General features: G+C 34.5%; 1 protein-coding gene across 3 annotated transcripts; it reads left to right on the forward strand.

Annotated features, from left to right (window-relative positions):
• Positions 1 to 1430: 1430 nt before the first annotated feature.
• Positions 1431 to 9950, forward strand: LOC135138774 (fatty acid synthase-like). 3 transcript variants are annotated; one of them, XM_064068789.1, is made up of 14 exons: positions 1431 to 1823; positions 1882 to 2277; positions 2324 to 2556; positions 2614 to 2718; positions 2826 to 2973; positions 3021 to 3278; positions 3332 to 4337; positions 4390 to 4520; positions 4574 to 4730; positions 4777 to 5332; positions 8767 to 8872; positions 8969 to 9275; positions 9331 to 9594; positions 9646 to 9950. In XM_064068789.1, the coding sequence occupies exons 3-11, from the start codon at positions 2478 to 2480 to the stop codon at positions 8805 to 8807; spliced, it is 2481 nt and encodes an 826-aa protein (XP_063924859.1). In that variant the 5' UTR covers positions 1431 to 1823; positions 1882 to 2277; positions 2324 to 2477; the 3' UTR covers positions 8808 to 8872; positions 8969 to 9275; positions 9331 to 9594; positions 9646 to 9950. The 3 variants fall into 3 exon arrangements, with proteins under 3 accessions (XP_063924859.1, XP_063924858.1, XP_063924860.1); XM_064068788.1 differs by lacking the exons at positions 8767 to 8872; positions 8969 to 9275; positions 9331 to 9594; positions 9646 to 9950 and having other exon boundaries at positions 4777 to 5799; XM_064068790.1 differs by lacking the exons at positions 1431 to 1823; positions 1882 to 2277; positions 2324 to 2556; ... (3 more) ...; positions 9331 to 9594; positions 9646 to 9950 and having other exon boundaries at positions 2951 to 2977; positions 4777 to 5798.
• The last annotated feature ends 1359 nt before the right edge of the window (positions 9951 to 11309 follow it).

Here is an 11309-nt window from a genome sequence, read left to right on the forward strand (position 1 = left end):
TCTCCACCACCTGGAGATGAAGTAGTTATATCCGGTATGTCTGGTCATTTTCCAGAGGCGGAAAATATTTTTGAATTTCGGGATAACCTATTCAACAAAAAGGACATGATTACTGTGAACGATAAAAGATGGGTAGCAGATCACCACGATTTACCAAAAAGAAATGCTCCTATTGATAATATCGACAAACTCGATGCTGGATATTTTGGACTACATTATCGTCAAGTTAATTTTATGGACCCTACTTTGAGAGTTCTTATGGAAACGGTTATAGAAGCTGTTATGGATGCTGGAATTAATCCGTCAGAGCTCAAAGGAAGTAAAACTGGTGTATTTTTGGGCCTCTGTTGGTCAGAGGTGGAAAATCCAACGCTTATGAAACTAACGGAGCCGCAGAAGTTTGCAATAACAGGGTAAGACAATTTTGTAATCTATTTTGAAAACTAGCTTTGCTTGCACAGATATGTTTAAAACAGGTGGTTGATCTTTAACTTAATAACCACTGCTTAGAGATGTGTTCATTTTCAACACACATAGTAAATTCTTTGCAGTGATGGATGTAACTCGTTTCATTTTTATGTACTTTGCAGTTTCTTTAAATCTTTGTTTTCTCATCGTCTCAGTTACTTTCTGAAAATTAAAGGGCAGTCCTTTGTATCTGACGCAGCTTGTAGTAGTTCTGGGAACGCCCTCAATGCTGCATTTAGATCTATCAGAAGTGGTCAATGCGAAAATGCGATTGTGGCTGCTAGTGCTTTAACTTTACATCCTGCAGTTACGATTCAATTTTTTCGGTACAGTCATTTGTATCCGCTAATAATTTTTTACTCTAACAAAGTGTTTTTAGTCTGGGAGTTTTATGTCGTGACGGGGTTTCCAAAGTATTCGATGAGGACGCAAACGGTTACGTTAGAAGTGAGGCTTGTACATGTATTTTGCTCCAGAAGTCTAAAAATGCAAAACGCATTTACGCACAAATTATTAATACGAAGGTGAACTCCGACGGTTTTAAAAAGGAAGGCATAACATATCCTTCTTCGCAAATGCAGGAAGAGCTTATGACTGAAATATACAAAGAAAGTAGTATTGACTTCTCAAAACTCAGCTACGTCGAAGCACATGGTACTGGTACTCAAGTTGGTGATCCTGCAGAAGCTAATGCTATCGACAGGGTTCTAGCGAAAAAATGTGGAAAACAACTTCTTTTCGGTTCAATAAAATCGAATATGGGTCATACAGAACCCGTTTTAGGTCTCTGTTCAATTGTCAAAGTACTGATTGCTATGGAAACCGGATTTATACCACCCAATATCAATTTGAAAAGAATTAGAAAAGGATTGGAAGGGACTGAACAAAACCGGATGAAAATTGTGACAGAAACTACTGAGCTTCCAGGACAATATCCCATTTGTAGGTGTTAACAACTTTGGTTTCGGCGGCAACAATTGTCACATTATATTACAAAGGTTTAAAAAAGGCAAAATTAATGGTGGCCTGCCAAAAGACGATGTTCCTAGATTAATTTGTGTCAGTGGTCGTACTAATGAAGCAGTTTTGAACATTTTAAACGACTTTAGTAATAAAGCTTTGCATGAAGAATATATTGGTCTCCTTCATCAGTTATATAAAATGAATATTCAAAATCATTTATGCAGAGGATATGCAATAGTTTCTAAACAAGGTGTTCTGTCGATGTCATCAAAACGTTTGCCTCCTAAACAACCCCATTTGCATATATTTTTTGGACAATTCGTCAAAAATTTTAAATTACTAGCTTGTTATTTATTGCAATTTTCAGCTTTTTTTAGAGACGTCATAGCAAGGTGAGTTTAGATTTTCTTCTGGGTTGTTAATTAAAAGACACTGAATTTCTGGTTGAAGAATTAATAGTATCTTGGAGGCCAATAAAGTAAAAACTTTTGAAGAAATTTCAACATCGAGAACAAAAATAGATGAAGATATATTAGGATCAGTGTGTTTGCAATTAGTCGTTGTAGATATGTTCAAAAAGTTAGAACTGTTTCCTGTTAGTGTTTTCGGTGATGACGATGGCAAGATTATTGGTGATTATTACTATAATATAATCCAATAAGAGGCTATATTAGAAGCTATAAAACTTAGTATCTTGAAAGTTGACTCAAGAAATTTCGTGTTTGAAAATTCTAATAAGCCACCCAAAGGCACGATAACATTAAATCTTTCCGATGTGTCGATCACAGATAAAGATTATTTACTGGTAGAAAATGGTACTGTGAATTTTTTGGATTTGCTTGGAAGGTAAAGAATTACAGTTTCTGAAATGAAATCATAATTGAATTTGTAGGTTATATATTGAAGGATACCTTCCCCAAGTTCACAAGATTTACCCTCAAGTCGAATTTCCTGTAAGTAGAGGCACCACGAGTATTTCTCCTTTTATTCAGTGGGATCACAAAACGTCGTGGCTGGGATATAAGTTTAAAGGATTTATTTCATTTATGCAAAAGGAACAGGTGGAATATCAAATTTCGTATTTATATGAAGAACACCAGTTTATGAAAGGTCACGTTATCGACGGTAACTTTAGACACAACTTTTATTTTATATTTAAAATTATAAAAAATACATTTTCAGGACGCAACCTTTTCCCAGCTACCGAATATTTAAAATTGGCTTGGCAAACATTTGCCGACACTAAGCATCTTGAGCTTGATACCACTGCTGTAATTTTCGAAAATTGTAAGTTTATAAGAGCTGTTACAATGCCTAACAGTGGTTATGTAAAACTTCTCGTAACGCTGCAAAGAGGAACAGGCTGTTTTGAAATTCATGAAAAAATTCTTTAGTAGTTCGTGGACGTATAACCATTTGTTCCAATTCAATTGGCCAACAACTTAATCTTCCACCTAACACCTTTGTCCACGATGATAATTTAAAAATATTGCGTCAAGGTGAAATTTACCGGGAATTTTATCTAAGGGGTTACAATTACAGGCAAGTGTGGTTTCAGTAAAATAGAGATATTTGATTTTTTTTTGTAGCGGGTTGTTCAAGGGTATAAAAACATGTAATGTAGATGCATCTATGGGTTTAATCAAGTTGGACGATAACTGGGCTACGTTTATGGATAACATGCTTCAACTTCAAATTCTTCAAACTGATACAAGACTGCTGTTCGTTCCCGTTGGAATTAAGAAAATAATCATTGACCCCATCAAACATAAACAAATCGTCGAAAACCAGAATGGAGAAGAGTGTTTATTACTTGCACATACGAACAAGGATTGTAACATGATAAAGTAAGTAATTCATTTATTAATGTTGATTTAAGGCTAAGTGTTATCTGGCTCAGATCTGGTGGAATCGAAATACACGGGCTTCAGGTTAGATCTATTTTCAAAAAAAAGGCAAGATTGGAACCAGTTTTAGAAAAACACGTTTTCGTTCCAAATGGTGCGACTTTAGTTTTAGAAGAAGTTGTGAGGGTCAATACACAGATTATTTTCGAAAATACTTTAGAGCATCACCTCAAAGCTCTGGATTTTGTAAACGAATTCACTGATATAAGTTCTACACATGTAATGGGTTTCGTCAACAAAGCTTTAGAAGATATGCTATTAGTTGCTCCTGATCTTACCATTTCGTCAAAAACAACCTTAAATGAAACACCTGGTATAAAGTGCGAAACAGTTACTTTAACGCCAGAAAGTAATATACTTTTGTACATTGGTAGTAAAATTTTACAGCAATCAAACACTTTAAAACAGTTTTTCGGGCCTCTTAGAAAAAATGGGTTTATTTTAACACGGGAGGAGACCAATTTTAGACTACAAAAAAGTACTAATGAAGTAGAAATCCTCACTGACTATATGACAGAAAATGAAAGAATTATTTTATTGCGGAAAAAATTGGAAACTGTTGAGCCCAAACTGGTTGAAGTGTCTTCGAGTAATTTCGAGTGGCTACCTGAACTGCAAAACGCGTTGAATCTTGGAAAAAATGTCATAGCTTATGCAACAAATCAAAAACCCGAAGGAATATTAGGGTTAATAAACTGTATCAGAAGAGAAACAAATGGAAGTTTAGTTAAGTGTTTCTTCATGATGGACGATGCTCCAAAATTCGATCCGCAACACTCGTTTTATAGTAAACAGATCAGTAAAAACATGGATGTGAACATTTACAAGAACGGATCGTGGGGAACTTACAGACATTTGCGTTTGGAAAAAAGACCTAAGGTCAACAGCGAACATTCTTATGCGTATTTCAAAAATAGAGGGGATATATCCAGTTTTGAGTGGTTAGAAGGAGCTTTAAATACAGACGTGCCCTTAGAAGAAGGGCGAATTTTGGGTCTAGTAAGTCCCAGGAGGGTGCCTCCACGATATATGATACTGATTTTGTTTGTAGACTTATTATTCGTCAGTTAATTTTAAAGATATTATGGCTGCCTTTGGTCGTGTGAACCCAGAATTATTAGAACCACGTCGTCTTGCCCAAGAATTTCTAACAGGGTTTGAATTTTCAGGAATAGATTTAAGGTTGCATTGATCACAGCTTCAGGTAAATAATAAGTTATGCAATGGATTTGTAGTGGTCGTCGGATAGCTGGAATTACTGACTGCCATGGCATTTCCTCCCACGTTATTGTTGATCCTTCTTCAGTTTGGCAAGTACCCGACTCATGGACACTCGAAGATGCAGCCACAGTTCCTGTTGTATATTCTACTGTTATTTATGCTCTTTTAATGGTACGTTTGTAATAGAATGCATCAAATGCAATCTCTTGTCTTACAGGTTGGGAATATGCAACCGGGTTGTTCAATTCTTATTCACTCTGCGACTGGTGGTATTGGATTGGCCGCTTTGAACGTTTGCCTTCACTATAAATGCGAAATTTACGTAACTGTTGGAACTCAAGAAAAAAGAGGCTACTTAAAGAAGTATTACCCTCAAATTCCAGACAGCCACATAGGTAACTCACGGGATACATCATTTGAACAAATGATCAAAAGGGAAACTAAGAGTAGAGGAGTTGATATTGTTTTGAACTCGTTAAGTGAGGATAAGCTACAAGCTTCGGTTAAATGTTTAGCACGAAATGGACAATTTATGGAAATCGGCAAATACGATCTGGCTAATGACAGTTCTTTAAATCTTTTATTTATGAAAAATAAAGCCATTTATCATGGAATAGTATTCGATGGGCTTTTTAAAAGTTCACTTAAAGAACTGAAGTCTAAATTGATAAACCATTTGTTGGAAGGAATTAAGGAAGGTTTTGTAAAACCACTGCCTAGAATTTTGTTTAGTCCGGATCAAGTGGGGGAATCTTATAGGTACATGATGACAGGTAAACATATTGGCAGAATTTTAATCAAGCTTCGGAATGAAGATGAAAATAACGTTGATGTGACTAGGATTGATAAATTACAAATTTTGCTCGCATCCACGTTCAGTTACAAGTGGAAATGGCATAATTATCACTGTTTATATGTACGTTATTAGCTAATGTCATTAACAAAACTCACATTTTTTCTCCTAATTTCCGCCGTATTCCGTTATCACGTCGATTCAACAAATAGTTTTTGTTACGAACAAAGTTAAAAAAAAAACACATCCGAAAAACTGGTTTTGAACAATATTTTATACCAAATTTAAAGAAAAGGTTTCAAGATTTTGTTAAAATTGCCCTGTTAGCAGAATTCTGCTGTTGATTAGTAATATTATTATTTAGGACCCAATACTGACCCGGAAATGACCGGTATTCAGACAAGACTTCTATCATTACGGATACTAAGATCAAGTAATATGCATTGATATTATTATTATTATTATCATTAAATTTATCTACAGAAAACATTGTATTTACTAACCATATAAATAAAATATTATAAATGCATGTATACAAAAATATTTAAAACATATTCAAAATGCTTTACTTTCACTTCCTTCAACATTTGTTATTAATTTTTCGAAATTAGGGGATCGTCAATCATCGCAGTCTCTTTTTTGATTATTAAAACAACAATGTCAATGAGATAGATATATCTAATACTATTAAACGAGCAAAGTTTGTATATATATATATATATGTAATGGGTTTCTCGAAAACGGCTCTAACGATTTCGATGAAATTTACAGGTTAGGGGTTTTTTGGGTCAAGAAATCGATTGATCATAGTTTTAACTTCTGAAAATTACAGCTTCATGCATTTTCAGCAATTTTCAGGCAGTGAATTATATTTGTTGCTAGGCAACATCATATGACACTACACGAACACGAGATTGTTTTATATGAGAAGTTTGGGTGACAGTCTGACAGTACGTTTGACGTACCTTTTTATCTTCAATTGTACGTACCGAAACATACTCCACTGTATAGAGGACGTTGAAATTCACCTCCTGAGGTGAGAAAATTTACCAAAAACTAAAGAGTGAGCGGATAAAAGGCACACGAAAGTGTGTTGAATTGAGATTATTTTGTCAAGCATTCATTTCAGAGGTTCCACGGTCAGTGTCAACATGTGATCGTTTTCGGGGATGGGACCGTGTTATTTAAGTTTTTGGGCTCAACGTTTCGCACACTTTCGTAAATGGCATCTTCGGGAGCAGGGTTGAGATTGAGAAATTAGGAATAACACAAAAGAGCACGGTAACTCAGTATGTTAACCACACCAGAGGCGAAACTCTTCTGGCAGTAAGAATGTGGTTGTGACCTTTTTCTAGAGTCGAGAGAGAGAACTAGGAAAAAAAAAACGACAGAGAGAAAACTTGGGTAACAAATGAGATGTCAAACAATAATTCCAGTTTTCTGTTCTTTAATCTCTACATGTCACTTATCAGTGTTTAAAACAAAGACTGCTTATGGACTTTCTTTTTTAATGTGTATTTTTAAGTAGCGCGTGTACTTCAAAATGCATACTATACGCATATTTATCTGTCCTAATCTGATCTAATACTACCAAACGAGCCGAGTGAAACTCGGTCAACCAGATATTATTATCAAAATGTAAGGAGTGTGAGATCTGTGGTTAACAATGTTTATGCTGGGTTGTCTGATTGTGAACGTGATATTATTTGTTTGTCGGAAACATGGTTAGATTCCTCTATCTCTAACTCGGAACTTATCCCTAAAGAATTTCATGTCTTCAGAGCCGATCGGGATTTTATTGCAACAAGACGCAAACGTGGAGGTGGTGTGCTGCTTGCAGTTCATAATAAATTTATAGTACGCATAGAATTGTCTAAACCCAAATTTCCATCTTTAGTAGATGTCGTGGGTTGTAAAATTAATTGTCATTCTCAGAGTATATGTATTCTGACCATGTATGTACCTCCGGATATACCCGTAACAGACTTTGAATATTTCGTGGAATGTCTTGAAAATTACGCTTTACAGTATCCCAATTTACTCTTAATTGGAGACTTCAATGTGCCCAACTTCTTTACTAACGCTAATGATGCGAAAACTCTTTCAATAAAGAATATGATGTCACTACTGAACTTAACGCAAGTTAATACTGTCCCTAACTCTGATGGTCGTTTTCTAGATTTAGTTTTTTGTTCACTAAATAGCTGCATAGTTACTCACGACTCATGCCCCATAGTAATCGAAGATAAATATCATCCAGCACTGCACATTAATCTTGGAGTGAAAAATACCTCTTATGTTAACTTCCCCATATGTACAACTACCAAAATCTACAATTTTAGGAAAGCCAATTTTATTATGTTGTATGAAGATATACTTAATTCAGACTGGCATTTTCTATATCAAATTACTGACGTCGATGAAGCATGCGAATTTTTTTATAAAAGTTTGTATACAATTTTGGGCAAACATGTTCCCATTTTTAAATGTAAAAAATATAGTTATCCCAGGTGGTACTCCATAGAGCTTAGAAGTATGATAAAGGAGAAATACAGAGTTCTTCGGAAATGTAAACGTAAATATTCTGTTCAACTACATAATGAATTCACTTCTCTACGGCGTAAAGTAAAAACACTTATTCGCAGAGATTTTGATGATTATATTCGAAACGTTCAAAACTCATTATTACAAGATCCAAAGTACTTTTGGTCATTTATTAAGGAAAAACGGGGCCGCTCGTCTATTCCTAAAAAAGTACAGCTAAATGGTACTTCATATGACGATCCTGTTGACGTAGTAAATGCTTTTGCCAGTTACTTTTGCTCCTCATTTAATTCGTCATCGACTAATCAATAAACTAATTCGTTAAACTTCTTTAAAGGTTGCAGCAACCAATGTATCAATGTTCGAATCAATGATGATGATATTATAAAGGCCATCAGTAAAGTTAAAAATAACCATGTATCTGGTGTTGATCAAATACCAGGCTTTTTAATTGAAGACTGTTCAAATATATTTCTTAAGCCATTAGGTTACATATTCAATCTTAGTCTGAAGCATTCGTATATTCCTAAATTATGGAAAATTGCCAAAATTACACCGGTGTTTAAGGATGGCGATATTTCTGATGTGAGAAACTATCGACCTATATCTATTTTATGCAATTTTTCTAAGATTTTTGAAACCATTTTGTATAATCAAATATCTTTTAGTATTAGAGGGTGTATTTCGAATAGTCAACATGGCTTTGTTTCAGGTAGGTCGACTTCAACTAATCTGACGTCCATGTCTCAATTTATAGCTGATACTTTAGACAATAAGAGTCAACTTGATGTTATATACACTGACCTAAGTAAAGCTTTTGATACAATTGACCATCAATTATTACTCTTTAAGTTTATACGACTTTTGCAGAACTTGGTATGGATTCGATGGTGGGTACAGAAATTATTTAATTGTTGGAAAAGGATTTTGAAATCTACGTAACTTCCAAAGACGTGCGGAGTTTAACATTTGCAAAGTAATATACCATTAAAAATTGACCATTATTATTATTAATCATTAAATTAAAAATGCAGCAGCACATCTTAGTTCAAACATAATTATGTTATTTCAGATTGAGTGAAATGGAGGGAGAAAAGGAGAATAGAAATGAAGATTTTAAAAAAACACAGGAAGGCACCAATTTGCTCATTCAGTATTTTCCTGATACCGAAACTAGTCACTTACCTGTTGTTCACTTAACAAGTCAAGCAGCGTCCAGTGAAGAAGCTCCAATAGTTTTTATTTTACCAGGCGTCGAGGGAAATTTGAAACCGTTCGAAGTTCTGACTAGTTCATTGAAAGCTCATGTCATAGGAATACAATACAACTATAAACACCCTGAAAATAGTATTCAAGAAATTGCAGAAAACACGATTTCGGTTAGTACTAAATTCATACGTGTTACGGTTGTTTCAAAATTATATAATTCTTTAGCACACTGAATGTCACTTAACTAGAAATGTTTCATTTTTCCTCATTGGGTATTCATTTGGGGCTGTTGTTGGCATGTAACTTGTGAGTTGTTTGGAAAACCGAGGTTATACTGGCACAGTTATTCTGACAGATGGTTCCCCAACATACACAGTTTCTGCTGTAAAAAAAAAATTTGAGAGTGAAAGTGATGTCGAATTTCAAATGGCAGTTTTGAATAAAGTTTTGAGTTTCGTAATTCCGTTCGATGTACTTTCAGAATATCAGGTAATTTGCTATATTTTTTATTGTTATCAGTTTTTACTATTATTCTTTTAGGAAGCATTGTTAAACGCCAAATGTTTAGAACAACGAATTGATGTAGCTCTAGCTTTGATATCTCCAGAAACCATTAACATAGAGAAACTAGAAAAACAGGCACCTCTTACCCTGTATAAACGGTTGCAAGCAATGATGAATTACTGAAAAGTGTGTGGGAATTTAGCACAAGTGGTTACGATAAATGGCGATCATGTAACGATTTTAAACAACCCAGAGCTCGTTGATGGTGTCAGTAACATTGTAACTTGGCAGCAATAGTCTTACTCCATTTTATATTCATTTAACTGACTCAGAAAATTAAACGCAATGACATCTTTTATTGTTTAAGTCTTCTGCTTAAAAGTGCAGTTGTTACGTTTGTAGTAAATATGTAGTCTACATAAAAATGCCTTTTGACGTTATAAAATTGAAAATTATTGACAGGTTCTATTTGTTTATTAAAATACATACTTGAGTGGATTTTTAACCATTTTGATTTCTTTTTTACCTTACCACGCAGAAGCAAAATTATATGGTTCTACGTAAAAAGGCACTCGGTAACTTTAAAAATGGATCTTTTAATATTCTCCGCCTAAAGTTAAGTTGAAAAAAGAAAAATGAATTAGTGCTACCATGAGATACATATTAATTTATATTGTTTTGATCTGAAGTGTCTACATTAACAAATTTTCCTAGCCAGTAATAGACAGGTATTTATTTCATTGTAATAGATTTCGATTTGTCTGCGATTATAATTTTTTGAAGGGTAGAGAAACACTTCTGCATTCTCCTTTTATCAGAAAATGGTTAGAACCGCCTTTCATACTTCTGATATTTGTAATGCAATCCTTGTGTTTTACAGAATTATAGATTAAAACTGCGAAAGTTAAGAATAATGGTTAAGAAAATACCACACTGAATAGTAGATTATACATTGAGGGAGAGAAATGCATATTTTTTTTTGTAGATCTCGAGCTTCGCCCTCTCTCTACCAGCGGCGCCTCAGGGAAAACTGTTTAAAGCTTCTACTGCGTAGGTTCGGTACTCCATGGTAAAAGCTTGTATTCAAGTGGACGACAACGTGGACATAAGCAAGTATTCTAAACTAGTTTCGTTTTTGAAAAGAAATTCTGATGGATATCAGCTTATAAAGTCAAAGGTTTTGACAAGAACTGAAATTGAGACAGACGTTTTTACTGACTGCTGTCGACAAGGAATATATCATGATCAAGGTAAAAATATGGATTGACTAATTATTTATTTCAAATTTTAATCATTTGTACTGTATGTTGCTCTTATTGATGGAGTTCCGGGCGCCTGTAGAAGCGGGTCAATGAAAGTGCAAGATGTTCAAGACGCAGGAGAATCATTCAAATGCCACCTCTAAAATCAACTGGCTTTTATTTTGCTTTGAATCTCCTAAAAACCGAAGTTACCTAAGTTCGGTTGGTATAGTTATTTAATTTCCGAAAATTTTAGGAAAACAGTAGCACCTATTTTCATTAATTACCAGTTAAGTATTTAAGGGGACCATGTGGGTTCAAGGGCCAGGGCCCTTGTAATGAACTAAACTGCTAGAACAATTGTAATTCAAATACAATGGGCTTATTCAATTTCCGTTATGCAGTTTGTAAATATAGTATAAGGAGCACTTAATTTTTGCACGTAGTTCGTATTGTGAA

This window comes from Zophobas morio, unplaced genomic scaffold (genome assembly GCF_036711695.1).
Source record: "Zophobas morio isolate AGI-343-1 ecotype UQ-CSIRO unplaced genomic scaffold, CSIRO_AGI_Zmor_V1 ptg000030l, whole genome shotgun sequence".
NCBI lineage: Eukaryota > Metazoa > Arthropoda > Insecta > Coleoptera > Tenebrionidae > Zophobas > Zophobas morio.